General features: G+C 45.3%; 1 protein-coding gene across 1 annotated transcript in view; it reads left to right on the forward strand.

Annotated features, from left to right (window-relative positions):
- The window catches only part of LOC144682734 (heat shock protein 105 kDa-like), a 104,413-nt gene that overhangs the window by 56,004 nt on the left and 20,488 nt on the right, over positions 1-27,921 (forward strand). The window contains exon 13 of the mRNA XM_078545372.1: positions 9,033-9,173. Within this exon, the coding sequence (XP_078401498.1) occupies positions 9,033-9,173 (141 nt within the window). The remainder of the gene's footprint in view (positions 1-9,032; positions 9,174-27,921) is intronic.

The following is a 27,921-nucleotide window of genomic DNA, read 5'->3' on the forward strand; positions in this document are numbered from 1 at the left end:
TTTGTGATGATGAGAATTAAACACACTGCTCCCAAGTATAGTCTAGACATTGTATTACAAAGCTCTATCATAATCTAATTATTTTATCATCTCTTTTTCTGGCCAGTTTTTACAATTTTTAAATAAATGACTTGGATGAAGGGGCTGAAGGAATGGTTGCTGATGACACAAAGATAGGTAGGAAAGTAAATTGTGAAGAGGACTACAAAGTGACATTAGTTAAGTAAGTGGGCAAAGACCTGGCAAATGGAGGAAATGTGGGCAAATGTGAAAGCGTTCATTTTGGCAGGAAGAATAAAAAAGAAGCTTGTTATCTAAATGGTAAGAGATTGCAGACCTCCGATTCAGAGGGATCTGGATGTCCGAGTGCATGAATCACAAAAGGTTAGTATGCAGGTACAGCAGGTAATTAGGAAAGCTAATAGAATGTTATCATTTATTGTGAGGGGAGTTGATTACAAAAGTAGGGAGGTTATGCTTCAATTATACAGGACGTTGGTGAGACCACATCCGGGGTACTGTGTACAGCACTGGTCTCCTTATTTAAAGAAAGATCTAAATGTGTTAGAAGCAGTTCAGAGAAGGTTCACTAAGCTATTACCAGGAATGGGCGGGTTGCCTTATGAGGAAAGGCTGGACAGGTTGTATCCTCTGGAATTTAGAGTAAGAGGTGACTTAATTCAAACCTTTTAAGATCCTGAGGGGCTTTGACAGGGTGGATATGGAGAAGATGTTTCCTCTTGTGGGAGAATATAGAACTAGGGGTCACTATTTAAAAATAAGGGGTCGCTCATTTAAGACAGATGAGGAGAATTTTTTTCTGAGGATTGAGTGTCTTTGGAACTCCCTCTTCCTCAAAAGGTGGTGAAAGCAGAGTCTTTGAATATTTTTAAGGCAGAGCTAGATAGATTCTTGATTAACAAGGGGATGAAAGGTTATCAGGGGTAGGCAGGAATGTGGGGTTGAGGTTGCATTCAGATCAGCCATGACCTTATTGAATGGCAGTGCAGGCTCAAGGGGCCGAGTGGACTACTCCTCCTATTTTGTATGTACTAAGAAATTACTTGGCATGTATGTCACTGCTTTTCTTAGCCTGTGGGCTAATAGAAAATGGAATCCTGAAGTCTTATAGGCATATTAGCAGTGAAACAGTTTTCAGTAGAGCGGTGGGGGTGATTACGGACCAAAATAGCAATGTATTGATAAAGGCCTCGCTGAGGTACTTGACATTGATGTTTACCAAGGAAGGTAACTTTCCAATGCTATGGTAGACAAGGAGATTGCTGGGAAACTGGATTAGTAAAACAAAGAGGAAGGACTAGAATTGGGAGTTGTTAGGATTGGATGACTTTATCCACTTGACGTTGCATCCTAGGTTGCTAAAGGAAATAAGGGTGGAGATTGCACAGATGCTGGCCTGCCTTCCAGTCCTCCATGATAGAGGCCTCTCAGGTCTGTCAGCTGTGGCATCGTCCATGAAGGTGCACATGGTTCATGTGCCAATGGTGACCAATGTCACCTTTACTTTCTTATTTGAGATTGACTTACGGCTGCTTTGATGGGCTCCCTGCTAGCTGCAGCCTGCTGGCCAGGGAGGTGAAGCAGCTGATGTTCAGGGCACTTTTTCTAGCCCTCTTCCTCATACTAGGGAGGTGAGCAGTGTTGTCCTGAAAAGGGCTGCTCAATTGCTCAGGGTCACCAAGTTCCATTTCTTCTGCTTCCTTCCAGTGAAAGCCGACCTTATGACCTGAGCTGCCTGTATTCAGGTTCACGGCTACAGCTCCCAGTGAAGCCACACCTGCTGCTACATTGCTTGCCCATCACCACAAGACTTGTGACATAGATGATGGATGACAGACGATAGAAAGATGATGAACATAATTTGCTTGTGAATTGGATTATAGTGAGGGCGAGTTGCACATTGCCAGCTTCACTCTCTTGTCTTGACCTACCTTGGTCCAGTGGCAAGACAAGTATAGACAGCTGGAGATGAATCCTGATGCAGTGGGTGACCAGGATGTTTTGTCCTGTTGAGCTCTACTCATTCCACAACATGGTGTTGACTCACTTTCAAGACCATTGAGCCTTAGACCTTAGAAGAACTGCTGTTCTCGATAGAGAGGTGGCTAGGTACAATGTCGCAAGTCTTGCTGAGGGCAGCGAGACTTTCCTACCAGAGGAGGGTCAGCTCAAGGAAATAAATGCAGGTTACACATTCTTTGAGTGGCCATTGAAAAGAAGAACGGTGTCATGAACTATCTCAGTAAGTTGACTTGCCTTCTCCAGGGTGTTAATGATTGTCTGGTGCTTAAACTCTCCCTGCACAGCAACAGGCAGGTTCTCATCCGTGTGTATCACTACCATGACCAATCCTGATAAGTGGAGCATAAATTCTATGATGACCTCCACTTCTTGATTGCTACAGTGCCAATGTCAGACAAGCCAAACCCCCTTGTTAATCAAGAATCTATATAGTTTTGCCTTAAAAATATTCAAAGGCTCTTGCATTAAAATGGCAGTGAAAGCAGAGTTGGTGCAGATCACCAGGTGTGCAAAGAGGTAATCAGTAAATCAGGGTTGGTAAACGGCAATGGTCTTCTTTTGCTGAAGATGTGCTGATCATGAACTCTTTATCACCAATACCATCTTGGATGCACCCTGTTCTGTGTATTGACATCTAACTGATTCTCTTCACCAGGCAGAGGGAAAGGCAGGATCTGTGTGTAATGAAAGCCAAATGTGGTACTGACTGCTGTCTTATTTCAAAGTTAAACATCAAGATCTATCCCCTGGCCTCAGGGCATGAAGGTCCAGAAGCGTCTCTGATGTTTGAGGCTCAAACAGACGGTCATGGTGGTATCTCTCCAATAAACTCGAGAGTTGTTTGTGCACAGCAAAAATGGACACTCCCTGCTTTAAGGATGTCTGGATGACATTTAGCCTAAATCAGTGGTTGAGGCTGAAATGCTCAACTCATTTAAAAGGTACTTGGATCTGCATCTGAAGCATTGGAACCTGCAAGGCTATGGACCAGGTACTAGAAAGTGGGATTAAAATGAGCAGCTAGTTTCTTTTTCGTTGTCTTCTGGCTGGCACAGACATGATAGACTGAATGGCTTCTTTCTGTGCTGTAACTTTTCTATGGTTCTAGTGTACTCGCTGCTTTAGAGGCCCTTGGTCCTACTTCTATCCAAACATTCATATTGATTCAGTGAAAATAATGAGGTAACCCAGGAACTACTGGAAAACATTATCTCTACAGGGTTTTACCTAAATGACAGATCATCACTATCCAAGCATGATGCCTACCAAAATATTCAATGCAAACTAGGAGATGCAAGACACTTGGCTGAATGAGAAAGCAGATGACCTTAGTCATATACAAACCACTAAGAGATTCTGCAATGTTCTGAAATCTGCCTATGGGTGCTGATTGGACAGCAATCCTCTCACAAAAGCCCAAATTCCAGAAAGATGAGCAGAGCACTTTAACCACATATTTCCATCAATGAGGAAGCAATCAACAGGTTGCCATTAACTGCTCTCCGATGACTCTCCCACGCTGAAAAGATGAATGCAATCAAACTCGAGCTGATGCTATCCCAGCTGAGATGTACGTGGCTGGAGATCAATGCCTGGTCAAGAAGCTCACTGAACTCTTTCAGCCTATGTGGGAGCATGGAACCATCCGCAAGTTTACGAAGATGCCTCCATCGTCCACCTGTACAAGCAGAAAGTAACATGCCAATCTTACGATAATCATAGAGGAATTTCACTTTTCTCCATTGTCAGTAGAATCTTTGTCAGAATTCTTCTGAACCACTTAGATACTGGTCAAGACGTTGCACTGCCACCAGAGAGTCAGTGCAGTTTCGGAAAAGTTCGAGGAACCACATATGCAGTTGGACAACCCCAGGAGAAATGCCAAGGTCAGATCATGGACTTCACCACCTGGCCTGACCGAGACCTTTGACACGGTCAGCCGTAAGGGACTTTCAAAGGTAATGGAACTGTTGAACCATTTGTGGTGAATTTCTCAGGGCAAGATGGTATGTTTGAGTGCATGCTGATGACGGATGATCGTCTGACCCATTCCCAGTTACTAATGGAATTAAACAGGGCTGTGTGCTAGCATCAACCCTTTTCATGTTTTTCTCAATGTTCTTCCATGATCCTAGTATTGGAATCAGATACCACATGGTTAGCAATCTGCTCAAATGAAACCACTCCAGGCAAAAACCAAGGACATACTTCACAATTCCCTGTGCACTATAGCTGCAGATCTGGACATGCATGAACTTGTTCTCCAATGCATACAACAACTTTGGCCTTATGATCACAAAGAAATGTACCAGGTTGCTCCAGGAAAGTCCTGTCTCAAACCCAAGATTTCAATCCAAGACCAGAACCTATCAAAAGTGGCTAAGTTTACTTATCTAGCAGCAGCACACACACTCTCGATCTGTCTGTATTGACAAGACACATGTAAGAATTGTCAAAGCAAGTGTAGCCTTTGGCAGACTCGGAGCATCAGCCTGGTAAGGAAGAGGGGTAAGTCTGCTCAGCAAATTGACAGTCTATAGAGCAATAGTCCTGCCTACTCTGCTCTGTGCATGTGAGACTTGGATTATGTACGCCATGCCGCGAAGCTCAACAACTTTTACTTGAGCTGCCTTCGGAAACTTCTGAAGATCAAATGGCAAGACAAAATGCTAAACACTGAAGTGCGCACCCAAGCTGGCATGCCAAGTACCCACGCCATATTAAGATGGCCACAACTGAATTGGGATGGTCATTTAAGCAGAATGACTGACACTTGCTTACCAAAGTGAATCTTCTATGGAGAGCTTTGAGTCTGAGGTGCACTCTCATGGCTTCACTTAAGAGTTTTTGTATCTGTTTCAAGTCCTGGAAGAAGCTTGCCCAAGATTGTCGCTCCTGGTGCAACAAATAGAAATATGTTGCAGTCCCCTTCGAAAGCAAGTGCATATGAGAAGCAGCAATAAAACGCAAGGTGAGAAAATCCTGAGCCAGCAACTTGTCCAAAACTCTCTATCATCTGAGCTATCCTGTCCTAACTTGCAGCAGAACCTTCCGGGCACAGATCAGCCTTAGCAGTTACCTACATATCACTGGAAACCTACCAGGCAGATGAGGAACATGGTCATCTTTGCCTTGAAGGACAAACAAGTGAGATACAGGGTGGTGCTAGAGGACTGGAGAATTACAAATGTTACACCCTTGTCTCCAACTGCCACTTTTTTTGAACCAATTTCAAGTATGGATGAATGAAGGAGTGCCAGCGTGAATTTGAATTTGTTAACACAGGTTGTGTTTGACTAACTTCTCTGAATTTTTTGAGATACAGGAAGGATGAATGAAGGTAGCACAGTTGATATTGTGTATATGAATTTTCATAAGGCATTTTAATAAAGTGCCATGATTGGATTTGTTAGCAAAGTTAAAGGCTATGGGGTAAAAGGGGGAGCAGCAGCATGGATACAAAATTGTTTCCTATCCCTTACACAAGGTTGTAGTGAATGGCTGGCTTTTTTTTTTGAACTGGAGGGAGGTATATGGTGGAGTTCCCAAGGCTCAGTACCAGGACCTCTGTTTCTGATGTACACTAACGACTTGGACTTGCAGGAACATGGCACAATTTTGAAACTTGAAAATCGCATGAAGCTTGAAAGGGTAGTAAACAGTGAGGAGGATAATAATAGACTTCAAGAGCCAAAGACAGACTGGTAGTAAGGGCAGACGTGACAGATGAAATGCAATGCAGACAAGTGAGGTGATGCATTTTTGTAGGAAGAATAGGGAGATTCAATACATGCTAAATAGTGCAATTTTAAGTGAGTGCAAGAAGAGGGACCTGAGGTTTTGTGCACAATTTTTTGCGGTTGCAGGACAGGTTAATAAACAGATTGATATGGGAACCTGGGTTTTGTAAATGGAGGCATAGACAGCAAAAGACAGGAAGCTGCGATAAGCCCATATAAAATGCTAGCTTGGCCCAGCTGGAATATTGTCTAATTCTACACAGTTTAGGAAGGGCATGAATGCCTTTGAAAGGTTACAGAGGAGATTTACAAAAATGGCTCCAGAAACGAGAGATTGCAGCTATATGGGTAGACTGGAGCTGTGATTGTTCTCATTAGAGCAGAGAAGGCTAAGAGGAAATAAAATGGTGTTTAAAATCATGAATGGCTAAGATAAAGAAACTGTTTGTTTCCAGCGGCTGAAGGGTAGATAACCAGAGGGCACAGTTTTAAATTGTGCAAGACCTTTTCCTCATGTGGCCTCTGGCTCTTTTGCCAATGAGCGGTTAGGATTTGGAACACACTGTCTTATGCGGTGGTGGATACAGATTCAATAATAACCTTAAAATGGGAATAGGATTAATACTTGAACAGGAAAAGAATTGCAGGGATATGGGGAAAGAGCAGTGAAGTGGGACCAACTAGATTGCTCTTTGAAAAAGACAGCACGGAATTGGTGGGGCAAATGGCCTGTTTCTGTGCTGAACTATTCTATGATTCAAGTTACTTCTTTGAAGTGTGACAAGTTATGTAAACAAATGTGACATCTATTTTGTGCACAGCAAAGCCCCACAAAGAACAATTGAAATAATTGACCATTACTCTGGAGGGATGAATGTTGGCCAGGATAATTCCTTGTTCCCTTAAAAATAGGGCCATAGGCTACATATATGTTAACTGAAAGCTGGCACTGCCACAAATGTAGCACTTTCACAGTACTGCCCTGAAGTGTTAGCCTACATTGTGCTCAAGTGTAGTTTAAACCCACAAACTCATGACTTGAAGCAGAGCTGCTAATAATTGAAATCTAGGCTATCCCCCACTATCCTGTGGTAGAATCCACAAACGAGCCATCATCAATGGGAGGGTTGCAACAAGCAATTAAACGAATTAAAAATAACACAGCTTGTGACCCCAATGGTATTCCAACTGAGATTTTCAAAACTGGTGGGCTTTTTGCTCATAATGACTCCATGCACTCATCCTATGGATTTGGAAGGAAAAAAGAAACCTTCGCTCCTCTACCAGCCCCACCTCCCACCGACTTTAGGAATGTGACAAGTGTAACTATCTTCAAGATAGAAGATATATCATGCTGTGGGAGCTATCAAGGTATTTCCCTCTTGGCCATTGCAGGGAAAATCCTGGCATACATTGTCCTGAACCACCTATTTCCTATGCCTGAGGAAATCCTCCCAGAGACAGTGTGGATTTAGAGGTTCTTCTGGAAGGTCTGACATCGACTTTTCCAGAAAAATTCAAGATAAATGATGAACAAAACCAGGGACTTGGCATTGCATTCATCGACCTGACCAAAGCATGTGACTCAGTAAATCGTGAGGCTCTATGCTCCAGAGATTTGGATGTCCAAAAAAATTCTTCACAATTCTGCAATTATTTCATGATATGACTGCAACTTTCTGAAGTAGAAGTCCTGAAATTGTTCCCTTCAAAATCCAGATAGGTGTCAGGCAAGCCTTTGACAGCCCCATGCTGACGGTGGCTATTCAGCTCAAAGATCAAATGCCCTCTGGTATGAGTATTAAATACTGCCTAAATGGAAAACTCTTTGACCTCAGTTGCCAAAACTAAACTGACCACCAAAGACTGCAGTGGCATTGACCACTGTGCACCAGATTTGCAAGCTACTCTCTAGCTCCAATTCTGTATACAAGAGGCTCTGTCTGTCCTTGAATGTTGCCAAAATGAAACCCATATCAACCTGATTAGTCATGTATTCTACCCCTCATATATGATGGGGAGACTCTGGAATATGTTGAGCGCTTCCTGTTCCTTGATAGCCACTTCTCTTAAAAGGCCACCATTGGCGAGGAGATCCAACACCTGATCAGCTGCACCAATTCAGTCTTCTACAAACTACGACAGCATGTATTTGATGACACAGACCTCCAAAGTCAACATAAGTCCTGGTGTACAGAGCTTGTGCCGTCACCACACTCCTGGACTGCAGCGAGACCTGGACATCTGGACTGTGTGTCAGCGACATAAGTGCTAGAGAAATTCCATCAGCAATGCCTCTGCCACATATTCCAGATTCAATGGGAGGGTTGTCGAACAAATGCTAGTGTCCTTCTTGATGCAAGCTCCACAAACATTCAGGCAAAACTTCCGAAAAATCAACTACAATGACCTGGACACTGTCCAGCTGACTGAAAAGCATCACCCAGCCAGGTCCTGTTTTCTCAACTTTCAAATGGCCAGTGTTCCAGGGAAGGACAAAAAATGTTACACAGACGCTCTGAAGCTCCCCTTGAAGCATGGCAACATTGACATTAATGGCTGGGAGGAGCTTGTTGCCAATTGTTAAAAATGATGACAGCTTGTCCATCATACTTTAAGACCAAACATCTTAATAATGAGGCAGGGCAAGGACAGAGAAGGAAAGAATCAAGAAGCAAAATCTGCATTCCAGGTCCCACTATCTTTCAGGGTACCTCCCACCGTCGCCATCCCTCACCCCCCACCCCTGCCATGCGCCCAAAGATCTGTCACAGGAAGACCCACTTGCAACTTGCAACCCTGAGTAGGCGTCACCCTCAAATCGAAGGACAGCCAATGACTGAACTGAATTAGGAATATATAACTCATGTATTAAGTGCTATTGTTATTGATGCTCATTCAGAGCCTTGAAACAAATTGTGTAATATTCTGCGCACCTATTCTTACTGAATTTTAATCACCTTGCGTGTTTATACTCCTGTCCTCATGTATAGCCTTGTCAAAAGTGACCTTTTATGGGGAGCCACCTTTCCATTATGATAACCTAAACCTGTAAGGTGAATTAATGGCAGGTTACTTTAGATGGATAAAATATTAAGCTGTTGTGAATAGTAAAGGCTACCTAGCAAGATTTCTTTGAAGGTGTGGTGCGGGGGTGGATCGAAATGGGAGAAAGAAAACATAAAATTTGTAATATATGTATAACTTTTATTTTAATACAATTAATTTATTTTTGATTTCTATCTGCAGTCCAATAATGAAAAGAAAACTGACCAGCCTCCTGATCCAAAAAAGCCAAAAATTAAGTTGAAGACTACAAATCTTCCAATTGAAGCTAAACTGGTGTGGCAGTTTGGGAAGGATTTACTTGATATGTATTTTGAAAAAGAAGTAAGTAGAATATGGGAGTCATCCAATCTCTTGTCTCTTGATTTAAAGGAAGTAGCCTGGGAACTATAGACCAATTAGCTTAATGTCAGTGGTAGGAAAGATAATGGGCAGAATTTTACGTCCCACGGGCAGGCGCGCACCCTACCCAATCAGGTGTAAAATTGTGTGAGAAGATGTCGGGCAAGCATCCTGACGTCATCCCAAGCTTGCGCGATATTTCGCTTGACGGGCAAAAGTCGGAAGCGTGCCCGCCAACAGTAGAGAGGGCAATTAAGCCCATTAACAGCACAATTGTCTCTGATTTTTCGTGGTCTGTCCAACCTTACAGTTGGCAGACAGGCGGATTGGCCAGGCAGACTTTGCATTTTCCACGAAACCTCATCCAAGGGTGGGATGAGGTTTCTGTAATTAAATTAAATAAAAATAATAACCTATGGACAGCACTTTTATCATCTATATGTTCAGATGCCTTATTGTGATGCTTGGACTTTTTTTTCCTGATTTTCAAAGCTTTTATTTCATGGTTTTGGGGTTTGCAGGTCCCTGAGGCAGCTCTATGCCTTAAGGGAGCTTTCCCTCAGCACTCACCCGTGCCCATGGAAACGTCATCACCCGCCCTCCTCCCAACCCCACCCCGGAGCACTTTTTCAGTTTTTCAGCGCATGTTTCATGCTTCTGGCCATTAATTGGCCAGCCAGGGTGAAATCGCAGCCAGGGGCCGATCACAGTCGGTGGTTAGTTTTTCCAACTGCTCCTGGGCCCGCCGATCGCGCCCACCAGCCGAGCTGAAAATTCACTGGAAAATTCGACTGGAATCCTTGCTCAAAGATGTAAAACAAAAACTTCTGGAAACTGAGAATTATAATAATCAGCTCAGATTCCAAAGGAGAAGATCACACCTAGCAAACCATATTGAATTTGTTGAAGTTACAGAGGGTAATGTAGTTGATATAATGGTCCGTAACTTCTGCGTTCCCTAATGTCGGATTCGGGGGTTACCCCAAAGATGTGCTGGGGAATCCCTCTGGCAAGTTTTCAGGCAAGGGTTTGCACGGCAATTGCCCAGAAGTGCAAACTTCCTCAGAGCCATTGCACTGCACTGGAAACCATCAGAAAATGCGATTTAAATCGCAAACTTCGGATGGTTCCGCCGGGGTTATAATAGTTACCCAGAAAAAGTTAGAAGAATTAAAACCTCTTCTAACTTCTATGTTTGGATATCCAAAAAGCCGAATTTGCTGTAGAGTAGGCAGTGGCCAGGACGAAAGATTTTTTTTTCATTCATTCATGGGATGTGGGTGTCGCTAGGCTAGCATTTATTGCCCATCCCTAATTGCTCTTGAGAAGGTGGTGGTAAGCTGCCTTGAACCGCTGCAAACCATGTGGTGTAGGTGTGCCCACAGTGCTGTTAGGGAAGCACAGAATTGTTACGGTGCAGAAGGAGGCCATTCGGCCCATCGTGTCTGCACTGGCTCTCTCAGCACTTTAGCTTAGTGCCAATCTCCTGCCTTCTCCCTGTAACCCTGCATGTTGTTTCTATTTAAATAATCATCTAATACCCTCCTGAAAGCCTCCATTGAACCTGCCTCCACCACACTTCCAGGCAGTGCATTCCAAACCCCAACTACTTGCTGTGTAAATACGTTTTTTCTCACCTCGCATTTGTTTTGCAAAGCACTAAAACGATGTCCTCTGGTTCTCGATCCGTGGGAGTGCCAGGATTTTAATCCATGCCTTGACCCATTTTGACCCCCAAGATGGTGCTGCTCAAATCATTGCGGCTCTGTTTTAGGTGGTGGTGTTCTTTTATCTGTCCTTAAACCATCCTTAATGGCTCCATAAAGTTAACACAACAGTTCCAAATCCACTAGAGAAAATCCTAACTAATTGGTTGAATATATATTCATATAGTCACATTTTTAACCCCAGTGAGACAGAAGTGGATTAAATAGACTGCTTGGAAAAAAAATCCCAGATTGTAATCTGTTTCATTAAATGTGATACTTTTCCTGTATATGAACTTTCCCCAGTTTCAAAATGTGTGCACAGTATTTATAGAATAATGTAGTTTTACTGTGCCTCTAAGGAGTTGCTGCACATGCAAGAGGGATACTGGCGGGTTGGGCGCAGTGGAGTGACGTCATTGGTTTTCTGTGCATGCGCAGATGGGTATCAGTGGTCATCTTGCATAGCCATCTTGTGTTGGCAAGAGACAGTGGGCTGAATTTTGCTGTCGGCGAGCAGGGGGCGGGGCCCGCCCACCAATGCGCAAAAAAGACGCGGGATGACGTCGGGGGGATCCCCCAACGTCATCCGGCCCCATTTAAATCTTCAGGAAGGCGGGGGCACAGCAAAATCAGCTGCGGGCTCACCAACCTGTCAATGGCCAATTGAGGCCATTGACAATATCATTAAAACAATTAAAGGACCTGCCCGTCCAACCTTAAGGTTGACGGTCAGGCCAGGAGCCCTGGCGGGGAATAGAAAAAACATGAAACCTCATCCACCGGCGGGATGAAGTTTCATGTAGGGATTTAAAAAGTTGAATAAGGTTTTAATGAAATTTATTAACATGTCCCATCTCGTGTGACATTGTCACATGAGGGGGACATGTAAAGGATTTTTTTTCCTATTTTTCATGTTTATACAACTGTCAGCGATCTCCCTGAGGCAGCACTTGGTCTCAGGGAGATGTGCGCTCTTTCGTGTGTATGTGCGGAAGAGCGCACTCGCAATTGCGGAACCCTGTAGAGATAGATTAACAAAATACATGATTGGTAAACTTGCAGACTTGCATAATTGACAAATAAGCTTCAATATAGATAAGTGTAAGAGTACATTTTTGGTACGAAGAATAAAGAAGCCGTATACTTCTAGGAAAATATGGCTCTGATATTCACAAGGTTGTATGTCCTGACTGGACAGCCAAGGAGCTTTTTTTATTCTTTCAGGGGAGGTGGGTATCACCAATCCCTAATTGCCCTTGAACTAAGCCATTTCAGAGGGCAGTTCAGGGTCTGCCACATTGCTGTGGATCTGGAGTCACATGTGTGCCAGACCAGACTATGTAAGAATTTCCTTCCCTAAAGGACATTAGTGAACCAGATAAACTTTTATGACAATCAATCATAGTCTCGTGGTCACCATTACGAAGATTAGCTTTCCATCCAGATTTTTTAGCTGAATTCAAATTCCACCAGCTGCCATGCTGGGTTTTGAACCCCTGTCCCCAGAGCATTAGCCTGGATGGGTACCTGGATTACTAGTCCAGCAACATTACCACTACACTACCATCTCCCCCTAGATATGGGTGGGAAACCTCGAGTACAGGTTTCCCAAATATCCTGCAGCTTTTAATTGTAGGAGACCCCGCTTTAAGTTTTTGCTCTAGATTTTCAGCTGACAGATCGATAGGGTGGCTGCCTGTCGCATGGGTAAACCTGCAGCAGAAGGACACGGAGGAGCAGGAAGGGAGACATAGTGGAGGAGCAGGAAGGGTGAGATCGCTGCCGCAGATTTTAGTGGGGAGTGAGAGATCAGTGGGTTGGTGGAGATGGGTTTGGGAGGGTGGGAACCTCAAGGGGGAGTGTTTGGAGATTATGGTAGTCTGTCTATCATGAAGTATTGACATTGTGTTGGGAGGAGAGACTGTGGGGAATTGAGGTGTGGGTATCAGTGGGGACCCAATCTAGGTGGTTGAAGGCGATGGTTGGGGTTGGAGATTGCTGAGTAGGGCAGCAGACAGGTTTCATGGAGTAAGCTTGGTGGAATGGAAGGAAACAGCACTGTCCCATAAGCGCTGCTGTAAATGCATTTACTTTATTGATCTGCTAGATTTCCTCAAAGTTCTGACTTTGCAGTAAAAAAAAATTCTGCTTATTCAGCCAGGAAAACAATAGGATCTGCTTGCATTTTTTCCTCCCAATTAGATAAAATAGGTTAAATGCACATTGAGAGGGACCTACGAATCTTGAATAATTATCAAGGGGAGAATTTCTAATCCAATGCATCATTTTAGGTAGTGCATCCAGGAGCCTGGCTAAGTGTAGGGATTCATTTACAAAATCCAGGTAGCAGAGGCAAAACAAGTTTTCAGATCTAGATCTATCCTGTATATTTACGTTAATGGTGAGCTATCTCTCCTCATCCTTATCGACCTGTTTGCAGTCTCTGACCTGGCTAAACACACCATGCTCCTACATTGTTCAGCTGAGTGGGACTGTTCTCACCTAGTTCCATACCTGTCTACCCAGTAATATCCAGAGAACCACCTGCAATGGCTTCACTTCCTGTCTCTGCATCATTACCTCGGGAGTCCTCCAAGAATCTATCCTTGGGCCGATCCTTTTTTCAGTGCATATTAAAACAAGTCAACTGCCATGAGTACGCAGATGACTCTATCTCACCACCACCTCTCTTGACCTCTCCGTTGCCTCTGGTCACACTCCTTATCCAAGGAGCAGAAATTCCCTCCAATTAAATATTGAAGACGAAAGCCATTGGCCCCAACCTATCTGTCCCAGTAGTGATGAACGCTGTAATATTCAATGCTATTGAAGGTTGCAGTGGCACCACAATTTCCAGGGTGCTCACTTGTGCTCAAATCCAGAAGGTGCAGTGTGTCAGAATGGGCTCTGAAGTAGCCCATGCTGATAGTTCCACTGGCATCTGATTTACCCAAAACTTAGGGCTGCTCCTAGCAGGTGCAGATCATGCTAGGAGTGCATTCATTTAAACCAATGTTGTGGTCCCTATAGAGATTGATAACTTTTTTTGAATTCATGACTGACTGAAAAGATCACATAACAAGATTTCAAGTCTTAAGATTTTTATTGTAATAAACAAACTATAAGCAACATTGTGTAAATACTTTTCAGTTGGCAACTACAGAGAAGATCCTCTATTTAACTTTTAAAATGACTGAAAATCTCCATCCACAGTTATACTTTACTCCGTCCATTATGTTTTTTAATTTATTCATGGAATAACTAGATACGGGGAGGTACCGGAGGACTGGAGAAATGCAAACATAGTTCCATTGTTTAAAAAGGGATCAAAAGAAATGCCAAACAATTATAGGCCAGTTAGTCTTACGTCGGTGGCGAGCAAATTAGTAGAATCAATCCTGAGAGATAGGATTAACTGTCATGTGGAAAGGCATGGACTAGTCAGGGATGGTCAGCATGGATTTGTTAAAGGAAGGTCTTGCCTCACAAATTTGATTGAATTCTTTGAGGAAGTGACAAGAAGGGTTGATGAAGGTAGTGCAGTGGATGTTGTGTACATGGATTTTAGCAAGGCATTTGACAAGGTCCCACATGGCAGATTGGTCAGGAAAGTAAAAGCCCATGGGATTCAGGGTAATGTGACAAACTGGATAAAAGGTTGGCTTTGTAAAAGGAAACAAAGGGTAATGGTCGATGTATGCCCTTGCGAATGGAAAGTTATCTCAAGTGGTGTTCCACAGGGCTCAGTGTTGGGACCCTCGCTGTTTGTGTTATATATTAACGATTTGGACGTGAACATGGGGGGCACAATTGGGAAATTTGTAGATGACACAAGGATTGCCAAGTAGTGGATAGTGTAGAGGATAGCCATAATCTCCAAAACGATATAGATGGGTTGGTGGAGTGGGCAGTAAAGTGGCAGTTGGATTTTAACGTAGAGAAGTGTACGGTCAAACATTTAGGGAGGTCAAACAGTTACAGGGATTACATAGTAAATAGGAATATACCAAGAGGGGTAGATGAAGTGAGAGATCTTGGTGTACAGTTGAAGGCAGCAGTTCAAGTAGACAAGGTTGTAAAGAAGGCATATGGAATGCTCTCCTTCATTGGCAGAGGTAAAGAATATAAAAGTAAGGATATAATGTTGGAATTGTATAAAACATTGTGAGGCCACAACTGGAGTATTGTGTGCAGTTCTGGTCACCACATTACGGGAAGGACGTAATAGTAATAGAGAGTGCAGAGGAGGTTTACAAGAATGTTGCCAGGGTTAGAAAAGTGTAGCTACGAGGAGAGATTGGATAGGTTGGGGTTATTTTCCTTAGAACAAAGACTGAGAGGTGACTTGATTGAGGTGTACAAAATTATGAGAGGAATAGATAGAGTGGACAGGTTAAAATTGTTTCCCTTGGTGGAGAATTCGAGAACCAGGGGACATAGATTCAAGATAAGTGGCAGAAGGTGTAGCGGGGACATGAGGAAGAGCTTTTTTATGCAGAGGATAGTGGGTGTCTAGAATTCGCTGCCCAAGTTGGTGGTAAAGGCAGAAACTCTAAGCTCTTTTAAAAAGCACATGGATCTGCACCTTAAGTACTGTAAGCTGCAGGGCTATGGGCTGGGTGCAGGAAGGTGGGATTAGAAAGGGCACCTGGGTGTCCTCGGGCTGGCATGGACAAGATGGGCCGAATGGCCTCCTTCTGTGCTGTAACTTTTCTATGGTTCTATGGATGGGGGCATTGCAGGCTAGGTTTCCATTTATTAACTATCCCTAATTGCCCTTGAGAACGTGGTGGCTGAGCTGCCTTCTTGAACTACTGCAGTCCCTGTGGTGTAGGTACATCCACAGTGCGGTTTGGGAGGGAGTTCCAGGATTTTGACCCAGCGACAATGAATGAACGCCAATATATTTCCAAGTCAGGGTGCTGAGTGACTTGGAGGGGAACTTCCAGGTTGCAGTGGTGTTCCCATGTATTTGTTGCCATTCTCCTTCTAGACGGTAGTAGTCATGTGTTTGGAAGGTGCTGTCTAAGGAAGCTTGGTGAGTTCCTGCAGTGCATCCTGAAGATGATACACACTGCTGTCACTGTGTGTCAGTGGTGGAGGGAGTGATTGGCACCCCATTCACAAACAATCAAGTGGGCTGCTTTGTCCTGAATGGTGTCAAGCTTCTTGAGTGTTGGAGCTGCACTCATCCAGGCAAGTGGAGAATATTCCATCACACTCCTGACTTGTGCCTTGTGGGCAGGCTTCGTGGAGTTAGGAGGTGAGTTACTCACTGCAGGACTCCTAGCCTCTGACTTGAGCCTCTAGCCTCTTTGTAGCAACAATGTTTATATGGCTAGTTCAGTTCAGGTTCTGGTCAATGGTAACCCCTAGGATGTTGATAGTGGGGATTTAGCAATGGTAATGCCATTGAATGTCAAGGGGCGATGGTTAGATTCTCTCTTTTGGAAATGGTTGTTGCCTGGCATTCCTGTGGTGCGAATGTTACCTGTCCCTTGTCAGCCCAAGCCTGGATAATGCCCAGGTCTTGCTGCATTTGGACATGGTCTGCTTCAGAATCTGAGGAGTCACGAATGGTGCTGAACATTGTGCAATCATCAGCGAACAGTCCCACTTTGACCTTATGATGGCAGGAAGGTCATTGATGAAGCAGCTAAAGATGGTACCCTGAAGTACTCCTGCAATGATGTCCTGGAACTGAGATGATTGACCTCCAAAAACCACAAACATCTTTCTTTGTGCTAGGTATGACTCCAACCAGCAGAGTTTTCCCCCGATACCCATTGACTCCAGTTTTGCTAGGGCACCTTGATGCCATACTGGTCATATGTGCCTTGATGTCAAGGACAGTCATCTTCGCCTGGTCTCTGGAATTCAGCTCTTTTGTCCATGTTTGAACCAATACTGTAATGAGGTCAGGGGTCACGTGGCCTGGCAGAATCCAAACTGAGGTTCAGCGAGCAGGTTATTGCAAAGCAAGTGCCGCTTGATGGCACTGTTGATGACCCCTTCCACCACTTTTCTGATGATAGAGAGCAGACTAATGCTGGGGGGTAATTGGCCAGGTTGGATTTGTCGTACTTTTTGTATGCAGGACATACTTAGGCAATTTTCCACTGTAGATGCCAGTGATGTAGCTTTACTGGAACAGCTTGGCTAGGGGCGTGGCAAGTTCTGGAGCACAAGTCTTCAGTACTATTGCTATTAAATGGATGCTTTATTCTCCCAGAACCAGTCTAAAGCTATTCTCTACTCCTATTGGCTTGCCTCCTTTTTCCTTTTTTCCAGCCAAATAACTTTGAATCCCCAAACAGACTTTCATGGTAGGCGTTACCCTGGAATTTCCTCCTAGCCAAAGCTAGGCACATCTTCCAGCCTCGTTCCAATCCTCTCAAACTTGGCCTCTTGAATCCGAGCTCCCTCGTCCTCTCACCCCACCTCTTGCGCACATGCTCAGACTCATCCCCTCTCAAAGCGCATCCCCATGGCAGTGTAAATCACATGGGCCTTGTATACATTTAGAAATGCTAATTAGCTATCCTCTCGATCCCGAACTCCATTCTTTCTTGGAATTAAATAGTTGGTTTCAAGTATAACCGTTTATAAAGCCTGACATTTCTAACACCCCCCTGTGAAACTTGGTAGCTAACCCCATTGTCTACCCACACTCATGGAGTTGATGCATGGTATGAACATCTCGCACCTTCTTTCCTGTAAAACAGCTTGGGCTCACTGTCCCCATGACACCCAGGCTTGTTGTCAGGCTGAATTCTAAATCTTCTGCATTCCTGCACTTAACCCTAAATAAAGAGACTTTGGGGCAACCCCACAAACTTCATATTTGTAACACCAACTTTAAAGAGGCCATATAAAAGCACGTTGTTATTAATCAATAGTGATTTTATTTTTAAACGGCCTAAATAATGATTTATACTTGGCACATGCAAGTAAATATACATCACAAGGTTTATTTTAAGAGGAACTGACATCAACCACTATGGGAGATTTAAGAGGTGAATGAAAGCTTGGGTTTTAATAGCTAAGGGCATAGAAATTGGGTCACTTTGTGTCCACTTCTCTGGCTCCTAAGCCCCAAAATGGCAAGCAGAAAGCATACCCTCAGTCTTGTCTGGAAGTGCATTGCTTGCCTTATTGGTTAAAGACAAACAAGAAGTGCCCTTTATCAACATCCGAAGTTGGAATTGTCTGGTTGTATATGCGAGCCTGACACCTGCTTCAGGTCCCTGCTGCAACATCTGTTAGTTCTGAGGCAGCCAATCCCAGCTGCACTCTCGATCCTCAAAATCGCCTGCAAAAAAAAACGTTACTTCCATGTAAAGCACCGTTCTAATTGATGCTGTTCCTAGCCCCAAGATTCCCAACCACCAGGCTTGGCATTAGGAAAAGCGTATAGACTCATGTACATTCTTTCTTTCTTGGAGTGAAAATTCTATCAGGACATTATTGGCCACTCTCAGAGGAAACCCAAGAAATGTTGTTCTGCAACTTCTGTTCTGGGATGTAATTGGGCACCTTCTGCAATGTTTAGATCAGGGGTAGCGGAAGAGGAGAGAGAGCCATCATTCTTGCCAATAGCGGGCAGTAGTAGTCCATTTAGCCACTCCATTAGATCATGCCACATTCAAGACAATTTCATTTAGCCACCTTTTCACCTGATACCGTACCTAACAAAAATCTATCTGTCAATCTTAACAATTTTAATTGCCCCATCCTTTTGGAAGAAGGGTTCTCGATTTCTCACCGTGTGAGTGGCCTCCTCAAAAAAAAAGATTGACCAGATTGGTCAGGCTAGACCTAATCCTTAGAAATAGTTTCTAACTCTTTCTGTTCTGCTCATACTTGTTCAAAAATTGGTCACTCTGTCCCTGAAGGTTCGAGTAACTACCCTACAACTGATATTAAACAGACCTGTACTTACTTTGTTGCTTTCTGGTGCTGCTAGCAGGGCCAGCATTTGTTGCAGTCCATCCCTAATTGCCCTTGAGATGGTGATGGTGAGCTGCTATAGTCCATGTGAAGTTGGTAAACCCGGAGTGCTGTTACGAAAGGAGTTCCAGCATTTTGAGCCAACAACAGTGAAGGAATGGTGAATGGTGTGGAATCATCTGTGCCCGCTAGTGTCAGGCGTGTTTGGTGGCGTGAGCAAACAATATGGTGAGAAGGCCAAAAAGTGGTTTCATGATGTCTTGAAACCAGTTTGCGATCGTCCTCAACCTGTCGATGGCAGGCTGCGGGACTCATCCACTCCTACTGGATCATCCACTCACATTAGCGTGATTGCATGCGGATGTGTTTCCCAACAACATATAAAAGGTGTGCACTTGGTGAGCTACACACTGAGGGGAGCCCTGAGGTGAGTGCACAGTAACGCTGCGGAGCATTCGCGAGGGATGCCTGTTGGACTTCAAGGTTGAGGAAGGATGGGGGAAGAGAGGTTGCCTTGCGGTTGAGGTGACTTTTTTTGTGGGGGGGCGCTGGTTGGGGCAAAGGCTGCCCTGCGGTTGAAGGTAGCACATGCAGCATGGCGGGGGTTGGGGGGGGGAGGAGGGTGGTGGGGTAGGGGAAACGGGCACACATTAGGGAAACCTTGTATGAAGTGAGGATTCCTCTGCAGCTGAGACAGTTCAGGTGTAGCCACATTGATATGATTGGAGTCAGGCCTGTAGCTTATCTGCCAACTCAAGCAATGCAGAAGCATCAAAGTGCCACCAAGTACTCAAGTTTTTCAGCCCTCGGGCACAGACTGCAAAATATTGAGTGTTTTAGTGGACTGCAGAACAGCTGGATGACTGGGCACGTTGTACAATCTCCTTGCTAAAGCCCGCTGTGGAGCAGTCACTGGTGGAGGCGCTCACAGCGCCTTGCAATGTCATCATCCTGGTTTGGACCAGTCCCCCCCATGGTTCAAGCTAACAGCGCAGCCTTGCAGCGTGGGTTAGGAAAATGCCGGTGCCTGAGCTGAGAGCGTAGCTTGCAGTCCAATGGGAATTGGCCAGGTGGAATAGGGCAGAGGAAGGCGGGGTTTTGGGCAGCCGTGCAGCGCACTAATCTCTCGCCATCTAAGTTGTGGCCAGCACTGCTCGGAATGTGTTAAGGGGCCTTCAGACTTAACCAAGACAGGTTCTTAGTATACCCAAACTAACCCATGCGTGTCTCTCTTTCATCCTGCAGGAGGAGTACATCGGGATTATGGAGGCTGGTGAACTTGCTGTATGCCTCATGGTGTAAAGCGAGCAAAGACAACTGAGAAGAGAACGACCAAGGGAGGAGCAGCACTCTCTGGAAGAAGGGGCGGCTGAGGCTCCCGCACACGCCGCCGAAGACCCACGGTGAACTGACCCTGGTCGGTGCCTAGCTAGACCCAGGGTCTGTAACACCGCCTTTCATTCCGACAATTGACCGAGAACCTGTGTCGCCGAAGACTGCGCATGTCTAGGGAACTGGTGGGTCACATCTGCCAGCTACTGCAGGATTTGATGCTACGTGGACATGGAGGGCATCAACTGTCAGCGGCTGTGAAAGTGACAGCGGCGCTCAATTTCAACACCAGTGGCCCCTTTTCAGTGCTCCACAGGTGACGTCTGTGGGATATCACAAGCCTCCATCCACAAATGTATCCATGAAGTCACGTGAGGGCACACAACTTTGCATTCTTCCCGGATCCAGGAGAGCCAGGATGCGAGTGATTGGATTTGCCCAGATCTTGGGTTTTCCACAGGTGTAGGGTGCCATCGACTGCACTCATGTGGCACTCGGATCTCCGCCACAACATGCAGTCAACTATGTCAACCATAAGGGATTCCATTCACTGAATGTACAGCTGGTGTGCGACCACCACAAACGGATCCTGCAGGTCTGCACAGTTTCCAGGAAGTGTGCACGAGTCCTACATTCTCAGTTGGTCACAGACCCCTGACATCTTCCAGGGTCCACAGAGGCTGCAGGGATGGCACCTCCGGGACAAGGGCTACCTGCAGAGGACATGGCTGGTGACACCCGTGCGGCGGCCTCAGACTCAGCAGCAGAGCGAAGGTATAATGAGGCTTATGCCACAACTCGCAACTTGGTGGAGCAAACCATCTGGATGCTGAAAACAAGGCCGGTCTGGTGGAACCCTGCAATATAGTCCACGGAGGGCATCACGCATCATCGTTGCCTCCTGCGCCCATTGCAGCACCAGGTTGTAATGGGGAGAGGAGTTGGCCGAGGAGTAGGTGCTGAAGGTCTGCTCCCATGAGGAGGACATCAAGGGTGAGGAGGTTCTCGAAGGCGTCGATAAGGCCCTTGCACTGGCCAGATGAGGCAGGCGGGCTCAGGAGGCCCTTGTAGCTGTTAGATTTGAGGAGGATGATGACGACATGCAGTGAGGAGACCACATAAGATCCTCACATTGCATCTATGAATGTCTTGCTTATGGCAACACACATACCTCCTGTGATAATTCTTCTGTCATGGAGATGCAGTGGAGGCACTAATCGTCGCTCGATTGCAGTAGGATGATGATGATAACATGCAATGAGGACGCTCCATAGATCTTCACATAGCCTCTAAGAATGTCTGGCTGAGGGTAGCTCGCTTATGCTCTGTGATCGGGGTCATATCATGGAGACGCAGCCATGAAACTTTAAAAGCATCTGATCCTTTGTCTTCAGCACCTGACTCCTTCAGGAGCACAGCGTCACTGGTCATAGATGCTGAAGGGATGGGGGCCAGCCCCACCTTTAAACATGCTGAGAGCAGACAGCGAGAACAACGGAACTCTGATGCCTGCCCACGACATTCTTGCAGCAATTACAAGCACCGTCGAGGTTCAGGCATCAGTAATGAGTCCAGGGAGTGTGAGGCCAGACCATCATTTTTGTTTGAAGGCTACACAAAACACAGGAAAGAGGCCCTGGGCTGAGACACCTGCCTCTATCTTGTGCAGAAAGGTTTCACATCTGAGTGAAATGTACACTGCTCATTAGAACGAGGATCCATAGGCAGGGAGACGTTCTTGGGAGCTTATTGACAATAGTGAACAGCATATACAAGTGATTAACACCCGTGCACAGGTTGTGCAACTCTGGAAGAGTTACATCATCTTAACCTTCCTAACCCTGCCACTACATCTTGGTGCTCCCAGGACATCCACAGCAGAGGTGGAGGCAGCCTGCTGACTGCTATGCCCTGCCTGTGATGACGTTGACAGGCATCCTCTGGAGGGCCCTGGCCTGCTTTCAGAGACCTGTGTGGCAGTGGCATCCTCCTTGAGCTGGAGCTGTTGGAGTCACAGGAAGGGGGGATTCAGATGGACTGGACGCTCCCAGGGTCACCTGGTGGATGGCCCTGGGGTGTGCACCTGCTGATCCTCCTCCCTATGGGTGCCCAAGGGCCCCTAGCAGACTCCTTGAGAAGAAAGGGTAGTTGGAGTGAGATTGAGCTGCCTCACACCCCTCTTGTATACACACTGTTGGAGGCCAACAATGACATCAGTGATGGAGTTCAGCCTGTGCAGGAGCGATGTCCTGGACCAAGGCCTCCATGACATTCACCCACCTTACTAGCGTTGACCTCGGTGCATCGGCATACCGACGCTGTCACCTCAACCTGAAGGCGGATGGACTCTTCCATCATGCCTTGCAACCTGGGGAGTGCAGCGGACATCCTTTCCTGATGTGCCCGAGCTTGCCTGTACAGCAACTGTGACACAACTGAGTTCAGAGGCTCGTCATCTGACTCTGACTCGGCAATTTCTGGCCTCCAGCAGTCCCCAAGTGCCGGGCACCTGGGAAGTCCCTACTGTCGCCTGCTGTGGATCAGAGTGATGTGCTCATCAGATTGTAATCCCATGGCTACTCTAAGGCTAGGTCCCACTAAGGAGTGTGTCTCTACACTGTGGGTGAGCGCTGTGATGGGACTTCAAGGAAGATGCCTTCTGATTGCTTTTCCGAGGTTTCTTCGGGGCTTGATTGGAGGCCCTGAGTTGAGGACCCCATCGGCTGTTTGGCAGATGGGCCTGCAAAAGCAAGATAATTTGTGCATGGCAGTGGCCTGTAAAACAGGACACATCAGTTACAGCATGGTTGTCTGATGGATGTTTCACTGCTGCATCTTCACTTGGTAGCACACCGCCAACCTCGCTGTAAGCACAGGAATGGTCCAGATCCTTGTGGTCCAGCTGGATGGCACTGCTTCCCAAGTCCGTGAGGACCTTGATTTCAGGCATTCCTCCACCGGTTTGCGGCCTCTCCCTCTTGTGTGCGAGCTTGTCTTGCATAAATTGAGATGGAGAGAGTGTAAGCAGGATGCCTGCCAGGCTAGGTGATATGTATAATAAAAATAGAAAATGCTGGAAAAACTCTGCAGGCCTGACGAAGCTCTGAAGAAGAATCATACGGACTTGAGACGTTAACTCTGTTTCTCTCTCCACAGATGCTGTCAGACCTGAGTTTATTTCAGTATTTTCTGTTTCTTTTTCAGATGTCCAGCATCTGCAGTATTTTGCTTTTTGTCAGATGATAAGTATGCTGGCATGTGTGGATGGTGAGTGGTCCCATGGACAGGATGAGGACAATGAAGGTGTGTGTGAAAGTGAATGGTAATGTCCCTTGAACTGGCAATGAGCGAGGGCCCTATGGCTGTGTGATGAGTTTGTGAGTGTTTTGAGCTGTGATGAGAAGAATGACTTATCCTGGTGGAATGAAGATGATCATTCATGCTCTTGCGGCATTGGGTGGCTGTCCTCTTTTGCAGCAAGTTGGCGGTGACCATTGCTACCGCTGCCACACACCCCCCTGCCCCGTAAGCCAGATTAATGAGATGGCTGCCCATTCTGCGCCAGAACAGGGATAGAGGACATCACTACCAGCGTCCAAAAGGCGCTCGAGGGACGCGTCATTGAACCTGTGGGCTGCAGTCTTTTTGCCTTTCAAGGCCATGTCTTCTTTGCAGCGGTCATGAGCTGGAAGCACTCAGGTGTGTGCGCGACTGCACTTTAAATATGGTGCCCGGCGTAATGAAGCAGCGAGATGATGGCGTGGCAGGCGAGCGAGAGCCCATTTGCTTTGGAAACGGCGTGCACAATTAATGTGGTGGGCTTGCGACAATGCGGCACACTTTTGCTACCAAAGTGGATAACCTCACATTTATCCACATTATACTGCATCGGCCATGCATTTTCCCATTCACTCAGCTTGTCCAAATCACACTGAAGCATCTCTGCATCCTCCTCATAGCTCACCCTCCCACCCAGCTTTTGTGCCATCTGCAAATTTGGAGATATTACATTTAGTTCCCTCATCTAAATCATTAATATATATTGTGAATAGCTGGGGTCCCAGCACTGATCCCTGCAGGACCCCACTAGTCACTGCCTGCCATTCGGAATAAGACCCATTTATTTCAACTCTTTGTTTCCTGTCTGCTAACCAGTTTTCTATCCATCTCAATACACTACCCCCAATCCCATGTGCTTTAATTTTACACACTAATCTCTTATGTGGGACTTTATCAAAAGCCTTCTGAAAGTCCAAATAAACCACATCCACTGGCTCCCCTTCATCAACTCTACTAGTTACATTCTCGAAAAATTCCAGTAGATTTGTCAAGCATAATTTCCCTTTTGTAAATCCATGCTGACTTTGTCTTATTCTGCCACTGTTTTCCAAGTGCTCAGCTATTATATCTTTTATAATGGACTCTAGAATTTTCCCCACTACCGACGTCAGGCTGACTGGTCTCTAATTCCCTGTTTTCTCTCTACCTCCCTTTTTAAGTAGTGGGGTTACATTAGCTACCCTCCAATCTGTAGGAACTGTTCCAGAGTCCATAGAATCACGGAAGATGATCACCAACCCATCCACTATTTCTAGGGCCACTTCCTTAAGTACGCTGGGATGTAGGTTATCAGGCCCTGGGGATTTATCGGCCTTCAATCCCATCAATTTCTCCAACACCATTTCCCTACTAATACTGATTTCTTTCCGTTCATCCCTCTCACTAAACCCTGTGTTCCCCAACATTTCTGGTATGTTATTAGTGTCCTCCTTTGTGAAGACAGAACCAAAGTATGTATTTAGTTGTTCAGCCATTTCTTTGTTCCCCGTTATAAATTACTCCGTTTCTGACTGTAAGGGACCTACATTTGTCTTCAGTAATCTTTTTCTCTTCACGTACCTATAGAAACTTTTACAGTCAGTTTTTATGTTCCCCGCAAGCTTACTCTCGTACTCTATTTTCCCCTTCTTAATCAATCCCTTTGTCCTCCTTTGCTGAATTCTAAAGTGCTCCCAATCCTCAGGTCTGTTGTTTTTTCTAGCCAATTTGTATGCCTCTTCCTTGCATCTAATACTATCTCTAGTTTCCCTTGTAAGCCATGGTTTGGCCACCTTTCCTATTTTACTTTTGCGCAGACAGGAATAAGCAATTGTTGCAGTTCACCCATGTGCTCTTTAAATGTTTGCCATTGCCTATCCACCGTCATCTGTTTAAGTAATATTTCCCAATCCATCATAGCCAACTCGCACCTCATACCACCGTAGTTTCCTTTATTAAGATTCAGGACCCAAGTCTCAGAAACAACTACGTTACTCTCCATCTTGATGAAGAATTCTATCATATTATGGTCGCTTATCCCCAAGAGGTCTCGCACAAATAGATTGCCAATTATTCCTTTCTCATTACACAATACCCAGTCAAGGATGCCCTGTTCTCTCATTGGTTCCTCAATGTATTGGTCCAGAAAACTATCCCGTATACACTCCAGGAATTCCCCCTCTACGGTATTATTACTAATTTGATTTGCCCAATCTATATGCATATTAAAGTCACCCATAATTACAGATCTTCCTTTATTACATGCATCTCTAATTTCCTGTTTAATGCCATTCTCAACATCACCACTACAGTTTGGGGGTTTATATACAACCCCCACTAACATTTTTTGCCCCTTAGTGTTTCTCAGCTCTACCCATACAGATTCCACATCATTGGAGCTAATATCTTTCCTCACTATTGTGTTAATTTCCTCTTTAACCAACAATGCAACTCCACTGCCTTTTTCTTTTTGTCTGTCCTTCCTGAATACCCCAGGATGTTCAGTTCCCATCCCTGGTCACCCTGCAGCCATGTCTCCGTAATCCCGACTATATCATAGCTGTTTACATCTGTTTGCACGGTTAATTCATCCACTTTATTGCGAATGCTCCTTGCGTTAAGGCGCAAAGCCTTAAGGCTTGTCTTTTTAACATTACTTGTCCCATTCCCACTATTTTTCCGCTTTCTGTCTTTCTTTTGTTCTTGTCTTTGATTCCCCTTCCTCTGACTTCTTGCATAGGTTCCCATCCCCCTGCCATTTTCGTTTAAACCCTCCCCAACCACTCTAGCAAGTGTTCCCCCTAGGACATCAGTCCCGGTCCTGCCCAGGTGTAACCCGTCCAGTTTGTACTGGTCCCACCTCCCCCAGAACCGGTCCCAATGCCCCAGGAACCTGAAACCCTCCCCTTCACACCATCTCTTCCGCCATGTATTCATCTGATAGATCCTGCTATTTCTACTCTGACTGGCATGTGGCACTGGTAGTAATCCTGAGACCACTACCTTTTGAGGTCCTACTTTCAACTTACTTCCTAACTCCCTATATTCTGCTTTTAGGACCTCATCCCTTTTTTAACCTATGTCGTTTGTACCACGACCACTGGCTGTTCACCCTCCCCCTTCAGAATGTCCTCTAGTCCTCTTAGAATCAGGAATTGAATTACTTGCCACAGAATGCACAGCTTCTGACATGTCCTTGTAACCACATTTCTGGCCGATGCCAACCACTGGTATGTTGATGGTGGAGGGTTCAGCGAGGGTAATGCCGTTGAATGTCAAGGGGTGATGGTTAGATTGTCTTTTTTGGAGATAGTCATTGCCTGCCATTTGTGTGGCATGAAATGTTGCCACTTATCAGCCCAAGCCTGAATATTATCCAGGTTTTTCTGCATGCAGGCACAGACTGCTTCAGTATCTGAGTTATGAATAGTACTGAACATTGTGCAATCATCAGTGAGCATTCTCACTTCTAATCTTATATGATGGAGGGAAGGCTATTGATGAAGCAGCTGAAGATGCTTGGGCCTAGGACACTACCCTAAGGAACTCCTGCAGCAATGTGCTTCCTCTCTTAAATAATGGTTTGACAGATGCACTTTCCCAATGCATAGGTAGAAACCTTTAAATTCAAGAACTTTGGAAAATTATGACTAATGCATCTGCTAATTCATCTCATTTCTTCACTTTCTCATGCTGAAGCAAAGAGAGGGTGTATTTTTCTCCCCAAGGGTTTGGTTGTCACTATTATGGGTATCTAAAGCCTCTCTGTGTTAAAAGGTTGGCCTCTTTCACTTCCAATGGGGATATCCTTAGCAAAGGATTTTCTCCATTTTTTTTATTTGTGCTTGTAGCCTGAGTATTGGCTGAACCCTTTGGAAGGTGCTAAGAAAGTAGGTGATCTGATACTGATATGAAGCAGGATGTATCTACACAGAGGAATGTTTTAAATTCTGCTCTACTCGCCTGTACTAAATTGCAGGGATTTTTTTTATGGGCTTAGATCAATTAAGCTATGGGCAGAATATTGCCGTTGGTGTGCGGGGGCGGGCTAGTCACGCCGACCCGTAAAATGACGCGGGATGACATCGGGCGTGCATCCCGACATCATCGCGCGTCATTTCAATATTGCGTTTGGCAGACCCACCCCGGAGGTGACTGCGCACCCATCGAACTGTCAACAGCCTATTAAGGCCAGTAAGAAAGCAATTTACCCTATTAACAATGCTGCCTGTCCAACCTTAAGGCTGGCGGACAGGTGAAGAGCCAAAGCGGCCTTCGTGTTTTCCAGGAAACATCATCCACGGGCGGGATGAGGTTTCCTGAAGGTTTTATATAATAAATTTTGTCAACTTCACAAACATGTCCAGCTCATGTCACACTGTCACAGGAGGGGACATATTTAAATAATTTTTTACTTTATT

Source organism: Cetorhinus maximus, chromosome 7 (assembly GCF_964194155.1).
Source record: "Cetorhinus maximus chromosome 7, sCetMax3.hap1.1, whole genome shotgun sequence".
NCBI lineage: Eukaryota > Metazoa > Chordata > Chondrichthyes > Lamniformes > Cetorhinidae > Cetorhinus > Cetorhinus maximus.